General features: G+C 39.2%; 2 protein-coding genes across 2 annotated transcripts; one reads left to right on the plus strand and one right to left on the minus strand.

Moving 5' to 3' along the window:
• Window positions 1-3014: 3014 nt before the first annotated feature.
• Window positions 3015-3860, plus strand: LOC103707745 (uncharacterized). Its single transcript, XM_008792356.5, has one exon. It carries the CDS (start codon window positions 3116-3118, stop codon window positions 3656-3658), a length of 543 nt encoding a protein of 180 aa, XP_008790578.1. The 5' UTR covers window positions 3015-3115; the 3' UTR covers window positions 3659-3860.
• A 620-nt stretch (window positions 3861-4480) lies between these two features.
• LOC103707744 (chromatin assembly factor 1 subunit FSM-like) lies at window positions 4481-15185 on the minus strand. The gene is made up of 13 exons (XM_008792355.4): window positions 14989-15185; window positions 13716-14766; window positions 13526-13625; window positions 9379-9526; window positions 9142-9265; window positions 8133-8503; window positions 7406-7765; window positions 7228-7306; window positions 7014-7154; window positions 5609-6016; window positions 5305-5442; window positions 5142-5187; window positions 4481-4951 (listed from the first exon to the last, which is right to left on the minus strand). The coding sequence occupies exons 2-13, from the start codon at window positions 14493-14495 to the stop codon at window positions 4764-4766; spliced, it is 2883 nt and encodes a 960-aa protein (XP_008790577.2). The 5' UTR covers window positions 14496-14766; window positions 14989-15185; the 3' UTR covers window positions 4481-4763.
• Window positions 15186-16644: the final 1459 nt, after the last annotated feature.

A 16644-nucleotide genomic window follows, 5' to 3' on the forward strand; every position in this document is an offset into this window, starting at 1 on the left:
AAGCAATTCAAATCTTATTTCCAATACAAATTTCTCATGGCATGATATCATCAGAGCGGGGTTTTTTTATCGGTCAACCACACCGTGATCACTGTAATAATTTTGGTCACACACGAGATGCTTTGATCTCTAAATAATGTCAAGCATTGACTAACATTCAATTATTTTGTAGGATTAACTTCAAGTGCCATTCCCATGACCATAGATAAATTTAACCATCTTGACTGTTACAGAGACATAAACAAACCAAATTAAAAACCTAAAAGTTTTATTGTGCATATAAAAGGCAGAGTGAAAAAAAGAAGACGTTGTTATTAACCTAACAAGATTCTCCACAGATAGGCTCTCTTTCTGAGAAAAGGCAGAGTCCATTGATGATGTAACTGTATAGATCGCCTCTTGTTTCTTGAAAGATGAGGCGGACACTGGGCCTTCCATGGATGATCTGCTGTCAGGATTATTATAATTATCTTTACTCTGCTCTCTCTCAAGAAAGCGTTTCACATTATGGTCGCTTGTTTTTTTACTGCAAGTTGTTTTTCCAATTCAGCTTCTTCTTCTCCACGACGGCGTTGTTCCCGCTCAGCTTCTTCAAGCTGCTTCTTAAAGTTATTTTAAGACGCTTTCCCTCTTTCTCAGCCGGTTAAGTTCTTTTTCCTGTGGATAAATATAAAAGAATATTTAAAAGTGATAATATGCAAGCAAACTAGAATCCGCGACAAGGCCTTTTAAGTACCAGCACATGCTGGGTAGCACCGGCCATGCCATATCAACAGTATAGTACTGCTATAATATGTGGGTTTGATATGCCTTTTACCAACATAAGGTACAGATTTGCCGACCCCAAAAATGTAACAATATAAGGATGATGTCAGGACTTGAAACTTTTGACTTGTGATATTCCAATATGACCACTACCCTCTAACAAGCCACTTCAAAAAAATTTACCACCCAGGCAATCAGCATAACTACCCTCTGAATGATATATGGAGAAACAGTATTGGGCACAGAACATGTTGGTAAGAAGAGCTCCAAATGTATTCTAGTATTTTTGGAATCAGATGATGGCAGTCCAATATGGTCCGGTTCAGACATGTGAGCTAGCGGTTTGTTGGGGCGGTGGCCGACGATGGTCAATGTCAACACCTTGTGAGGACTGCAGGTTTACGACCTCCTTCTTCTCGAAGGGGCAGGGTGGGATGCTACCCGCGTGGCCCAACTATTTGGAGGTTAGCTTGCTGAAAGGATCCGGTCAGCACCAGTCCCCAGATGCGCCAGCCTGACGTGAGGATCTGGAGCTCGTCCTACAGATCTTCAGTGAGGATTGGTAATGTCTACGGCCTCCTTCAGAGTGTGCAGCACCCAGGCGTTGACTGTGCGTCGGTTTGGCGCTTTGGTCTGCATCTTAGGATGGCCCTATTCTTCTAGAAGATTGTTTGGGGGAGGTCTTATTCATCCTGAGTACAAGGGGCCTGGACATCCATCCCCAGTGCCCCCTGTGCTTCGTAACTGAGTCCGTGGATCATGCCTTGTTCCAGTGTTAGCATGTGCGGTGAATATGGGAGTGTGCCATGGTTCCATTTGAGATTTGGGGTGATACATCGTCATTCCTATAGGAGGTCAGTCAATGGGCGTCTGCGCCACGATCGAGGCAGGTGGCTACTATGGTGACATATATAGCATACTAGATATGGCTATCCAGGAATGCTTGGACGTTTGGTGAAAGCTGCTCTCTACCGAGATTCCTCGCTGAGAGGGCCCGGAGCCAAGCAGCTGAGATGACTTGGTCACATCTGTTGGATAGTACATTAATAGTTTGGGACACTTGGGGCTCCTATCCTGCTCCTAGAGCGCCTTGCCCAGTGTTCTTCACCTAGGAACCCCCACCTCCGAGCTTCCTCAAGGTTAATTTTGATGGATGCGTACTGGATGGTGGTAGTAGAGGAGAAATGGGCTCGTCATTAGGGGTCCAGACTCTAGAGTGATTGCAGCTGGTGGTTGCCAGATTTTCGATACCTCTGTCTCGGAGGCGAAGTTGAGGGCTGGCTGCCTGGACCGACCTAAGGTATGCCTTGCGCATTTTGCAAGCCAATACCTTAGTGCTTGAGGGTGACTCGGCTATTGTCATTGGTTGGATCCAGCGGAGTGTGGAAGGGGTGGATGATTACCATCCACTCCTTAGGGATATTCGGGAGATGGTGATGAGTGGGATGGCTCTGCGGGCCAAGCATGTTTATCGAGAAACCAACGGAGCAGCAGATTGGGTAACCTCCTATGTGGCTAACCACTCTGAGGAAACTCTGTGGCTGGGAGAGAGAAGACTACCCGGTGCATTCCAAGACTTGTTATATTTTGATTTCTTTTAGTGTATTCGTATCCGCTATATATATGATACATCCATTTCAGCAAAAGAAAAAAAGAAAAAAGCCCCAAATTTGGGGAAAGCTCTTCAACACCAAGCATGCAGCTAGCAGCAAATACATTTATGAACATGTTCATAATGAAGATCTAATTCATACAAACATGAAAAATATTTATACACTTTCCAGGTTAAGAGAACAGATTAGGCTTCTAGATACACAAACCCAACTTGGACTTAAGATAAAACATGGAAACATAAGTAACAAATGCACGTGAATTTAAATATCATAAGCAAAACTTGGAACTTACACTCTGCAATTTCTCCTTCTGAAGTTCACGATCCATTTTTCTCTGAAAGTGGGTGCAATGGAGAGCACTAATAAGAAGCAATCACTTAAGAAATTCAAAATGGAGAACAACCATGATTTCTCCATGCACGTGGACCTCACGTGCTGGCCTCCCGCTGCATTCTAGTGGCAAAGATGTGAACTCACCGCATCGTCACGTGCATCCCGCTTGTGCCAAAAGCCAGCTGCCAACGGCTACTGGGAAGGAAACGCATCAACTAGCCGTTGCATTCGCCTCCAACGGTCACATTCCAGCCTACTCCTGAGCCCTTCAAATAAGACCTCCGCCCCAGGAAGCCCTCATCAACCTCTTTCTCTCCCTCTCTCTATCGAGCATCTACAACTACAAGCAACCTCTCTCTCTTCCATTTCCCAATTATTTCTCCTTAACCCAGTCCCAATCTCCCATGGGGAATCCACCCGCTGATGCCTCTGGCACCAGCTATCGCTCCCACAAGGTCTTCCTCCTCTTCAACTACATCCTCCTCGGTGCTGCCTCCAGCTGCATCTTCCTCACCCTCTCCCTCCGCCTCATCCCGTCACCCTGCGGCTTCCTCCTCATCCTCCTCCATGCCTTCACCATCATCGTGGCCGCCACCGGGTGCGCGGCCTCGCCAGGTTCCACCAAATGGCATGCCACCCACATGGTGGCCACCGTGCTCACAGCCATCTTCCAAGGTTCCGTGGCCCTGCTCGTGTTCGCCAGGACGCCGGACTTCCTCGGGGAGCTGCGGTCCTATGTGAGGGAGGAGGATGGGGAGGTGATACTGAAGATGGTGGGTGGTCTCGGGATGGTGATCTTTTGCTTGGAATGGGTTGTCCTGGCCCTGGCTTTTGTGCTGAGGTACCATGCCTATATGGAGGGGGACTCCGGTAGCAATGCTGCCATGAGGAGTGCCAGGGTGCAGCATGAGGAGACGAAGGACTGGCCATGGCCCTTCCAAGTCTAGCTCACTGCACATCGGGAAAAAAAGATGCTCCTTCTGCTGTTGTAGCGAAGAATTAAGAGGGTTTTGGTTGATGGGTTATTTTTAATGTACATCGGGAATGAGTTTTCGCATTATCTTCTCAAGTTAATTCGTTTATTCATATTTCTTTTGGCTGCTGCATAAGCTGTACTTGTTGAGTGAAGTGACTTCTGTTTGATTTACATGTGTTTGGGGTGCATATGATTTTTTTTCCCTCCCAATATCAGTGATGATTTTTTCCCCATTTAAGCTTGCATTCATTAATTTATATAGCGTAGGAAACTCCCCCTCTTGTTGGTTCTGATGAATGAGTTCTGCCACTAGGAAAGAATAGCGGATCTGGAAACTGGATCGAAGGCAACTTAGTTCTAGATTTAGCCAGACGAATGCCCTAACTACCTCAACCAGTGAGGGAAAAAGTTGAAAAAAATTGATGTGGGAAATCAGCAGGCAGCAAACAGGCCAACAACTGTTCCAGCCTTCCTCAACGATTGGCCGGAGTTCAGATTAAAGGATTTAGTGATGAAACTTCAATCTGCAGTATAAATGACGACAGAGAACAAAAACAAAGAAGAGGGGGGCAGGGCATGGGGATTATAGGATTTGGTGATGAAACTTCAATCTGAAGTATAAATGACGACAGAGAACAAAAACAAAGAAGAGGAGTGGAGAGGATTATTGAGCAGTGGAGAGGAGCACCTTCAGCCAGCACCCGCAACAGCAAAAAAACACAAACAAGCTACAGGATATAGATTTGAAGTAGACATATGAGACAAGTGGGAGAAATAATTGGACGATAAAAACTATGGCAACACAAAGTTCCATTAAAAAAAAACAATGTAATATTATAACATCTATTGCTGTTTGCAACTCCACTAGTGCAAAACACATTTTGTACTATTTCCATTGATCTTAACCTCCAATCTTATATCCCTTTCACCCGACAATGTAACCAAAATTAGGAGAGGCCCCACTGAACCCAGTGCATTTCTTATCCATGCATATGTGCATCTATCATCCATATACCCACAAAACCCAGTGCTTCAAGGAGCATCTGCCTCAAGGCCAGATTACAGCCAATTCAATCTCATACAAAGCTCAGAGGAGTGGACTGCAAGTCAGCCTGCGAGGTGTGGCTATTATTGCCATCATTGTCAGCCTTTGTTTTTGAACATGATTGAGGAGAAGACTCGGAAATGTTGATGGACTCCCCTTCAGGAGGTAAACAGCGTTTAGAGAAATACATTGCTATGCCTTTTGGCCTCCTACCATTGTCTGTCAGAAGAAGTAAACATCAATAGGCAGTATTAATCACCATACCATAGCAAGACTATTATGGCTCTACAGTTTATAATCATGAGGAGGCTTGTGCAAAATTTTTATTCAATAAAGTGGCCTAGGATATGAGATGTTTGGAGAACATAATTTTTCCATATCAATATGCAATATAGATAACTTCTAATACCTGGGGAGATGGATAAGCCAAGGCTCTCCAATACCTCCTTCTTAACCTGCACGGAAACACATTAGTTTTTTCTTGCTATGAAAAAGGGTAATCAAGTTTCAAAGACAAAGGCTTTATTGTTCTATGACTGACACCGAAAGCAAGAAACACAGTTGCAGGTTACCTGCCAATGGTTATCAACAAAATCGGAGATTTCTCGTACTTTATTTCTTAATAGTGCCTTTGAGACGGTTGGGAACTTTTGTTGCAACAACTCTACCACCTTATTTATACTTTGTGAACAAGAATGAATAACCCTAACCTGCAGTTCAACATTTGGAACACATACATTATAATGAAAATGAGTAATCATAATCCCAATGAGTAATCATAACGACAATGAGAAATAGAAGAAATAACAAATCTGAGTCTATGCCACATAAGGTGAGGACTAGTTTGAGTTCGGTCCATCTCTCTTGTGCACTTACAAATTCTGGCAAGTCTGAGCCTGGGATGACTGCTGCAGCAGCTGTGGGAGTAATATTTCTACTGGATTGGCAGAGCACAAGATCCTCAACTGATGGGCTGTGACTTGCTGATAGATCAACTATGGAACCTCCAGGGAAGGCCTGCATTCTGAGAGCTTGCAAACAGATCTGCTCCATCTTAGATGCCCCGGCGAGATCTTCGGCCATCATTAGTTCAGCTTTTTCATGCATTAGATTAGATATAACCAATGGCTGGCTCTTTCGAAGAGCCTTCTCGGTCAAATTGTGCAAAAGTTTCTGCTGTTGCAGCAATGCTCTGAATTCTTCACTTTCAACATCTGATTTAACAGAGGGTGAGCTTTTGGCCTCATCCTCCATGTCATCCGATGAGGTCTCAGTTTGGACTCCCTGCAGTCAAATATGGAAAGAAAGAATTATAAGATACCAATCAGCATACTTTAACCTCAATCAAAAGACCTTATCTATTTTATATGGGATCAGCTTTATGTTTCAGGTAATGATCTCCCAAGATTTGAGAACCTTTTATAAGTGGCTTTCAACCCAACATTAACGGTTTATCAATTGGTCCCTGATCACCAGGCGAGGCAATCTTTTAGCAAGAGAGTAGCCTATGACAAACCATTGAAAAAACAAAATTCAACTCATCAAATCACAGAACCAAACCAATGTTCTAAAAGCCAACCGGCTTGGCACTTGCTTAGATGCCTGTGTTGATGGTTTGCATTGCATTTGAGTATTGAGGATAAAATTGATTCATTATTTAGTCTAAATTTTGCCTAGCTGCTACTCTCGTCTTAGGTTTTTAAATTATATGTATTACTTTTGAATTTATTAATTTTGGACCACCGAGACCACTTGGCACCCACCCAGCTGCTAGGCCACTTCTTGGCTGCCCATCTAGCGCCTATAGTATTTTGAACCTTTGAAATCACCGAGAGAAAAAAGGTTCCTCTAGACTTGAGCCCAGACGAAGAGTCTCGCCTCTTGACTTGGATGCCGATCTACATACACATATAAAATCAAAGGGGGCATCTTTAATCTTTAAAATCCTCATACTCAATTTAGCATCATCCTCATCTTTGATTCTTCTACGTTGTCGAATTCAATGCACTTGGAACATTTCGTAATAACTTTTTGGTGGATTATGTGGTTTCATGTCTGACCCACTCCACATCTAGCATTTCAAGGGCATGCATAGAATAAGAAATAGGCAAAAACAATTTAAAAATCATAATGATAGCAATAATTGGGCAAACTGCTATGACAAAATATAAAGCAACATCTTCAAAAGATAATAAAAATGTAATTGATGCATGAGTGATATGAGGTCCCGAAGAAAGATAGAGAACTGCGCATGGATTATATTTGCTAGTGCTATGAGTACCTCATCTTCTGAGACATAGCCATCGGGTACAACAAAGCCATCTTCACTTTCATCTTCATCCTCAATCTTAGAAGCTTCTTCCTCCAAATGATCCTCCTCAGTGTCCTTGTCGCAATCAGAAAGGCTCTCACCAGGATCCTCCTGTATAAAAACAAAACAAATTGCTGACACATTTCTCTCACTTAAGTATTTTTACAGAGAGAAGTGATTGTACCTCTTCCCACTCCTCATCACTATCAATATCATAGTCCAAATCAGGGTCCTTCTTAAATGGGTGCCTTGGGCCAACAGCACTGAAATAAGCAGCAGTATCAATGTAAATAAAAATATGACAAAGATCACAAAAATGCAAATGCAGCAAATTCCAATCATATCCAGGAAACAAAACTTGCCTCTTCCTGCGCCAAGTACCATAATATGCTGGTCTATGGCTTTGGTCAAACTGCAAAAGCTTTTTCCGCAATGAACGAACTGAAGCTGGGACAGAGTCAGTACCATTATGACATGGCATTTCAACAAAAGATTCTTCAAACTCATCTACAAGCTTATCCAAGCTTGATTCGCTGCCTTGGTTCCCCTTATAAGAGGAAAGATCTTTGTTTGGAGTCATAGTTTTTTCAAGCAGCTCGGAATCCAAGGATGATTTTTGTAGCTTAAGCTCCTTAACCAACTCAATCTTTGGGTTTTGCCTAATACCCCATCGGCAAGATCTATTGCAGCGAGCTAACTTATGCCAGCGGGTGACATGCAACCTATGATGTGAAATCACAGTCAAAGAAATTATTTTTGAGAATTTCAGAAACCACCATAATTTTGCAATACTTCACAAAGTTTTGTTTTCAGCAATCTTACAAAAAGCTTCTGCACTGTTGTTATACTTTGCTCCTATTTACTAACTAATTGCCTGCAACTCTTACACAATATGATCTCTAAATATTGTCAAGCATTGACTAACATTCAATTATTTTGTAGGATTAACTTCAAGTGTCATTTCCATGGCCACAGATGAATTTAACTATCTTGAATGTTATAGAGAAATAAACAAACTAAAATTAAAAACTTAAAAGATTGATTGTGCATATAAAAGGCAGAGTGAAAAAAGAAGATATTGTTATTAACCTGCGAAGATCCTCTGCAGATAGGGTATCTTTCTGAGAAAAGGCACAGTCCATTGATGATGTAACTGTATAGACCGCCTCTTCTTTCTTGCAAGATGAGGTGGACATTGAGCCTGTCATAGATGATCTGTTGTCAGGATTATTAGTATTATCTTTACTCCTCTCTCTCTTAAGAAAGCGTTCCATTATAGTCGCTTGTTTTTTTACTGCAAGTTGTTTTTTCAATTCAGCTTCCTCTTTTTCACGGCGCCGTTGTTCCCGCTCAGCTTCTTCATGCTGCTTCTTAAGTTGTTTCTTCAGTTCAGCCGCTTCTTTTTCACGACGCTTTTCCTCTTTCTCAGCTTCTTCTTGCATCCGCTTAAGTTCCTTTTCCTGCAGATAAATATAAAAGAATATTTAAAAGTGATAATATGCAAGCAAACTAGAATTGGTGACAAGGTCTTAAGTACCACCACATACTGGGAGTACAGGCCATACCATACCAACAGTACAGTCCTGCTACAATATGAGGGCTTGATATGCCTTGTACCAACACAAGGTACAGATGTGCCGACTCCAAAAGTGTACCATGTGTCAGTAGAGGGCCGTATCATTACCAATACAAGGACGATACCAAGACTCAGAACTTTAACTTGTGATATTCCAATATGGCCGGTACCCTCTTACAAGCCACTTCAAAAAAATATACAACCCAGGCAATCAGCATAACTACTCTCTGAATGACATGGAGAAACGGTATTGGGGACAGAACATGTTGATCTGAAAAGTCCCAGATTTGGGGAAAGCTCTTCAACACCAACCATGCAACTAGCAACAAATACGTTTATGAACATGTTCATAATGAAGATCTAATTCATAAAAACATGGACAATATTTATACACTTGACAGGTTAAGAGAGTAGATTAGGCTTCTAGATACCCAAACCCAACTTAGACTTAACATAAAACATGGAAACATAATTAACAAATGCACATGAATTTAAATATCATAAGCAAAACTTGGAACTCACACTCTGCAATTTCTCCTTCTGAAGTTCGCGATCCATTTTTCTCTTTTCCTTCTCAGTGTTCCTCTTAATTTTCTCCATTTCCTTGATTAGCTCTTTCTCCTTTAGTTTGGCTTCTCTCTCAGCCCTTTCGTTACAAAAAAAATAATGCCTTTAGGATGTCATAGTATTAAACAAAAGTGGGAATTGTGCAAAGCCAGCGTACAGAGCATCAGAAACAAGTCCAAGAAAAATACATACATGTCAGCAGCATTCTTCTGTTTCAACTTTTCAACCAAAGACCGAATCCCATCTGCGTTTAATACTTTCCCCAGCTTCACTAATGCTTTAGCTAGATCACTTTTATAACTGTCATGACTTTCAGGAATTGACAATGCTGACAATGTTGCTGTAAGAAGACAAATAACATTAGCATACTCATACAAAATAATATTTTGCAAGCCTGATGCTTTGCATAAGAAACAACCAAGCATTACAAGAAAGAAAATTTGAGCAACATTAGAGAATAGTTCTGAAAGATGGTTTAGCTCAAACCTTATAAACTACATGATACAAATAATAGATCAAATTAAAAGTTTAGAAAAATCATTCCCCTAACAGAAGGATTTTTGCATGCAATGCATTGGCTTTAGCAGGTTATAGGCCGAAGATACGTAACTTAAGCGCACTAGAGCCTAGGGCGCTAGAAGCACCTAGAGATAAAGTAAGTTAATGTTTTTTTCTTAAAACAAAAAAAGAATGACAGATTGTATCGAGAAATGTAAAGAGACAGCTTTATCCATAAAATAAAACACATCAACTATGATGCCATAAGTCAATTAGAACTACCAACTTGAGAATTTTAAATGCCAATATAAAAACCAATCTCACACAATGACCAATATAAAAACCAGTCAGGCAACTCTCGATGCAACAAAGGGTGCAACCAACATGTACTATGACCAACTAAACCATGCCAAGTGCTGCAGGAGCTAACAGATTCGTGGACAAAGACTTCAATAGGCAAATATGTGATTTATTCCCATCCCGTGTGCAAGTATACGAGTGCATGGGCTTCAGAGCTTTTCACTGGATTTTCTTATAAATTTTTCATTGGGGACTATATCAAAATTTATCAAAGTTTCCATATTTGTAGTAGAATAATTCTAGCATGCTTTCTTATTGCCGCCTTGTATTTTGTATAATTGTTTATCTGATTTAATGCCCGAATTAGGGTTAGGAAATCATGTCCTATAACATATGCATCTAATATATCATATATGGTAGCCTTTTGAGATATAAATAAAATTCTTTTTTAAGCAAATTTCCTTCACCAAGCGAAGGGATCTTCAATCTAGTTTACTTCTATTTGCGTGTTGATCTTCAAAGTATAACCTCAACAATTCACCGTTCTTCCTTTCGTGATGCATCAACCCCGCATAGCATTGTCATTACTATATTGGGTTACATCAATATAAGTAAACTAAACAAGAAAGGAAAGTTGTTAAATATTCAACAATTAGAATAAAATATGATAAGAAAACTGGCACACATTAAATATTAGAAGCCACTTGGCAATAATGCAACATCCATATGAAGCTTTTTTTTTGTAGCGTACCATGTGTATGCATTAGATGGGATACTATAGCATGCAGAACATATACAGAAATAAAAGTCTCTTCAGTTCTAAGTACGTACCATGTAATTCTGAATACTAATTTCTTGTTCAAAAATATATAATGTTGTACCTTCAATTTCCCATGACACATGCAAAAGTAATTGGCCACATTTTAAAAGATGGTTGTTGTATACAAGCTGTCAAGAGACTACATAGGGCATATGTGGTATGTAAGCCACAAATGCAGGAACATGTTTTTCTATTAGTACCTTTAATATTTAAAATTAATTAAGTAAAATAATTAGACATAATATGAAGAACAAATAATATTTTTTAAAATAAAAATAGCAATATTAATAAGAATAAAAACTAACAAATAATGTTTACTATTTAGGATGTAGTTCCTAATAGAAATATTTATAACACAATTAATACATTGACATTAATAATTAATGTTTACCTTTAATTAATAATAAAGATGTATCCAACCTGCCCGAAGCCCACATCCAACCCAACTATTAGCCTGAAGCCATCCCAATTGCATAGGTCTGCATATGAGTTGGTAACATATCTGTTCACAAAATACTAAGTAGCATTGCAACTCAAGCAAATTGGATCAGGTTAAGAGATAATGCTAACCCAATTCAACCTATATATCTTCCAACCCTAACTCAACCGAGCTAACCTTGTGTTGGGAATTCTCCAACCCAACCTTTTTTAGCTAAATTCAAGTTGAGTCAGGTACTTGGGTTAGTGTTAGGTTGCACTTGCTCTTTTCAAATTAATCATGTTAGATTGTGTTGTATAGATAATTTAAGATAGAGAAAAGGCTTTCAGCATTCTTATTATGCTAGCATTGCATAAGTTGGGAACTTGTTTAGGTTCACGAATAATCCTATGATTTAACAAGGCTACAAATATAGTTAAACAAAACAAATAAGTATCTTATGTGAAACATAAGTTTAGAGTTATTTACATATCGTGTTTGGTTTGGGTTAGGTTTTAGCTCCACCCTAATCCAACACAACTTTGGGTTAGGCTGGGAGTTTCAAGCCCAAGCCCAAGCCCAAGCCAAGTTTATAAAACCTCGACCCAACCTTACCCAACATGAGTTGGGCTGGTCAGGTTCCGATTGAGCCCAACCTAACAATAAGACAGCCACATATGCTTTCCCACAAAACTAAGCAGGCTAAATATGCAAAAAAAACACGAAACTAAGAAAGCCACATATGTAGCCATACAACGCTACAAGGACCACCTTTTTGACCTATAGGCAACCAAACCACATATAGTAGCTGCATATAGAAAATGCAGTTCACTCAAACGATTGCATCTGCATATGCATGCATTCATTGCTTTTGAAAACACTAGTTATTCATTTGCGTTAAACGCCACAAGAATTGAAGTTAATAAAGCATCTCAATTTACCAAGAAAAAACCAAATCAAATAACTGATATGTACATGACGATATTCATGATCCATGTATGAGTGTATCCATCAAATACTTTTCCCATTCTCCTATTTTATAATTTTGGTGGGTAATAAATTATGAGAATAATCCATCTTATTGCCCATAGAAACAAGAACCAACCATCATACTATGCATGTAAAGAATGGATAGATAATATTCATCTAGATCTATTTCCATATATGAACCTATCCAAATATAGGCATGACGATTAACGTCCCACTAATATCCATATTCATATTTGTATCTGTTAAAGAAATGTGAAATACGTATATTGATACAATCCGTATCCAAATCCAATGTCAACCTTATTTAGTCTCACATAGCTCACGTAAACATCAAAGGGGACGAAGTGACATCATCAGTGTGCTTTTAGTTTACTTTCTACGAACAAACAGTGACATCTTCAATTTGATGGATTGCATCCTTAACAGTCAGCCTTTTAACTCAAAGCATGTAACTTAACAATGTTAGGGTCCAACAAAAGACATCTGATTAAATGGATGCAGTTATTTCTTCACTGTTTTTTTCTTGTGATCATAATTTTTTAATAAAAAATAAGGGCTTAAATACTTTTTTGAGTTAATAAAAAATAAAGTAGATACACAGTAATTATATCCACAGTAATATCCTAGTCGTGAAATTTTGTATAGCCAAATTATATCCACAGTAATATCCATATTAATAATGTCCAATTTGTATTTATATTCACTTAAAGCAAATATAGATACAAATTTCAGCATCCAATTAATATGTTGCAATCCATATTCACCGCACAAAATTGCATATAGATATGAATATGCCAAAATCCAATTCATGTGCATCCCTATGCCACACTACATGTAGCATGAATAGAAGTAATATTGGTTTGCATTGCAATTGGCAATCACCAATACGATGCATGTGTACAATCAGCTCTTATTATCTCACCTATGTATTTCCAGATATTGGCTGAACAATATCAATATACAGGACAAGATCTTCCAATCTTCACTTTCTTATTATGGATTTTATCACTCAATATTAAAATATATTTCAATATCATATCTAATCTTGTTTTCAATTTATTAGCCAATGGTATATGAGGCTATCTCAATAATTGCAAATTGTTCAGCCTATGAGAATTTCTTCTTGATCAAGATAACTGATACATTGGTGCATCACAGTATCATTCATTCTCCAAAATAGCTAGGATATCAGCCTTTAAGAACCTCAAGAACGCAAGCAATTATTTAAATTTAAATTGATAAATGAATTTCATGTCACCATGATTCTTCTAAACCTTATTTAGAATGAGCAGAAAATTTTATGAAGATAATACCTGAAAGAGCAGAAATCCTCTCGTGTATTTTCTTCCGTGCAGTGCGTTGAATGTTCAGAAACCCCCGTAGAGTTGCAGGCAACAACTTTAAGTCTCTCGTCTGATCAGCAAACCATCAAGAAGAACTTTATAATTTTTTGCACACAAAAAAAGATAAACACTGAAAAAAATAACATTCAAAATATTTTACCTCCCAGCACCAAAGGCAAGACTGCGACTCATCTTCCAGTACATCAGCATCCAAATTGGGAACCCCATACATCACTCTCTGCCCAACAAAGAGAACAGCACCTCGCACCGAAGCCAAAGTGACCCCCTCCCTTGCCCTTAACTTATCATAGATCTCCTCTACCAACTTCGAAAATGGAAGTTTGCTCTCCTCCAGCAAGCAAGAAATCATTGAGTTATTTGAAGAGCACGTGCCCTCTTCCAAATTTAGTCTATGACCTGAAACTTCTTTATAATATTCAAATAGGTCATCAAGCTCCTGACAACATTCTGTAACCAAGGATTCCTTATTCAAGCTAGTTGCATTCCCATCAATCAAAGCCCTCTTCCGCTTTAACTGTTTCCGGTCCCCCCTCTGATCTTTCAAAACAGACTGGGGCTTTTTCAGTAATACTGCGTGAGGATTATCAAGAATCATGGTGTCTGCATTTACTTCAGGCTGATTTAAACCTTCCACCGGCACACCTTTTAGATCCACAACAATGGAATTCACAACTACCTTCTCAGGTTCTTCAACACTTGGTTGTTCTTGTTTCAATGCTTCTGCTGGAGAAGAATCAACAATCATCGAATCACCATCAACTTCCGGAACCCTATTAAGAACCACAAGATGCTTCTCATTTGCTTGGCATTCTTTCAATGTTCCAGCCGGAGAACTATCTACAATCATGGAGCCCCCATCGGCATCAGCGTGATTTGAGTCTCCGGCTCGAACAGTACCAAGAATCACAACGCCTTCCATCACAGTAGTTCAACCAAACCCGCGACTATCAAAGGAAAAGTAAGCAAAATAACTCCACAAAAGCTAAGGCTTCCGATTTCTAGGCAATATGCCTATAATCGGTATAAAATTCACACCTTTAATCTTGTTTCTCCTCCCTGATCGAATCCACAACAGCGAATCGAAACCCTTCAAGGCTTTTGGAAACGATAAAGATAAGTATTTTGCTCTAAACCTTTTGAAATAAGCATCATTTCGGTCCTTTTCTTCAGCAACAGTCCACGAGCAATACCTGCAACAAAAAAAAAGGAAAAAGGAAAAAACAAAATGGCTGCTTATTCCTCCAAATCTAGGGTTTACTGAGCCATAAGAGAGACGTCAAAGAAAAAAAGGAACTAAAACGCATGAATCGACCCAAATCCATCGAAATAACAAGGATTCAAACCCTCATTTCCCCATTTCTGGCGATTAGAGCAACCGAGAACCACAGAAAATGGAAGATCCGAAGCATTACCTTGAGATCCGACCGCCAATTGACACAATTTGCGACCAAAATGAAGGCGGCGATTGGATTGCTCAAAGATTTCTGACAGGGTTTTCCCTCTATTTTGTAACCCCTGTCGCTTTTTTATCTTATCCCCTACGTTTGCTCGAACCTTGACGTCGCCAGAGTGAGAGAACGAGGGAGAAAGCCCATCGCATCCAGATTCCAGACTCTTAAGATCCGACGGTTTATAATGTGGGATGAAGCCAGATGACAAGTTAGAGCTTCAGATGCCGTCGGATCAAATTTTAAGAAGCGCGTGAATTAGGCGTTTCACGCGAAAATCTTCCCGCCAACTTTTCTTTTTGCCTCCATCAGTTTGGCGGGGGAAAAATAGCGGCAGAGATGTTTGCATAGGTTGTGTGCCGCCTATCTGATTAAATCCTGACCATCCACCTGATAAATTTTATTAGATTCTTTTTTTTTTTGGCCATTGGGTTACATGGGGATTGGCTGCTGGATCTGCAATTAATGTTAGGCCTACAATAGATGTAAGATATAGGTATCTCCCAGACTAGGTCTCCCCCTGCTCAATCTCTGTTTCTTTTTATCTTTCCTAGGTACTACCAAATCAAAATTCAAGAAGTAAAAAATAATAATAATAATAATAAAATAAAATCACTATGCTTCCTATTTGAATGTTAGCCTCTATTTTTTTTTTTTTTTTCTACACTAAATGACTCATACCTAGCTAGTATGAATACATCCAAAAAAATTAAAATACAACAAATCAACGCCTAAGCAGCTCTTCTTTGCTGGTCCAAAGAACTTCCCCGGAGTGATTAGAGTCCATGAAGCCAAACTTGACCAACAAAATACCCATTCTAATTTGATGTAATTCAAACATTACCCTAACTACCTAGCTAAACTCAAACCCAACTCAAGCCTATAGTTAAAAGCCAAACACAAGTTTGAATGGGTTGTAAAAGACATATGGATTGAGTTAAAAAAGTCTAAAAATGTGAATAAATATGACTTATGTTAGCTAAGAGTCCGCGAAAATATCATGTGAGGTTTTGCGGTGGATCAAATTATTTAATCCTTCCAGCATATCTCAACCCAAGCATATAAATTACATTTGGTAGGGGGTCCATGTTCCATAGAATAAATGTGGTCTTCCCACGAGCTTAATTTAAGGGCGTTGAATGATTCAAAAGTGAGTAGTTATCCACGATCTTCCAAGATTTTTGAGTATTGGCACCTCTATCATGCATTAGCCGTGGAGTGTTGGCAAAGTCTATTTCATTAAAAAAAATTTCTTTTGAAAACCGGTTAAGGATGGTGTACATTTTGCGTTAAACTGCACATATTCGAAACACATAAATAATCTCTTTTTACATAGGGTAAGATCACATTTATCTGATCCTTCTCAGATCCTCCAATGGCGGGAGGCTTTGGGATGCCTATTTTTATATTATGCATTGACTTTCTATATTTAGTTAATTTATTTTTGAAAATTAAAAAATTAATACATTTCTATTTTAATCATCATTTATGCTTGGGTGATAAGGAAGTATCCATCCACAACTTATTTTTCTCATTGTCTCCATCGTATCTTAATTGGAGATATATTGCATATATGGTTTCTATCTGTAGCAAGGTACACAAGGCCCAAGTAAGTGCTTC

This window comes from Phoenix dactylifera, chromosome 11, assembly GCF_051530095.1.
Source record: "Phoenix dactylifera cultivar Ajwa chromosome 11, Ajwa_hap1_PhDact_Kaust_v1.1, whole genome shotgun sequence".
In the NCBI taxonomy this organism is placed as follows: domain Eukaryota; kingdom Viridiplantae; phylum Streptophyta; class Magnoliopsida; order Arecales; family Arecaceae; genus Phoenix; species Phoenix dactylifera.

Coding starts and splice junctions, on each gene's coding strand:
- LOC103707745 (XM_008792356.5), top strand. CDS start 3,116: ATGGGGAATCCACCCGCTGATGCCTCTGGCACCAGCTATCGCTCCCAC.
- LOC103707744 (XM_008792355.4), bottom strand. CDS start 14,495: ATGGAAGGCGTTGTGATTCTTGGTACTGTTCGAGCCGGAGACTCAAAT. Junction 9,527..13,525: donor GAGGATTTCTGCTCTTTCAG/GTATTATCTTCA, acceptor GTCTTCTTACAG/CAACATTGTCAGCATTGTCA. Junction 7,307..7,405: donor GGTACTTGGCGCAGGAAGAG/GCAAGTTTTGTT, acceptor TGCTTATTTCAG/TGCTGTTGGCCCAAGGCACC.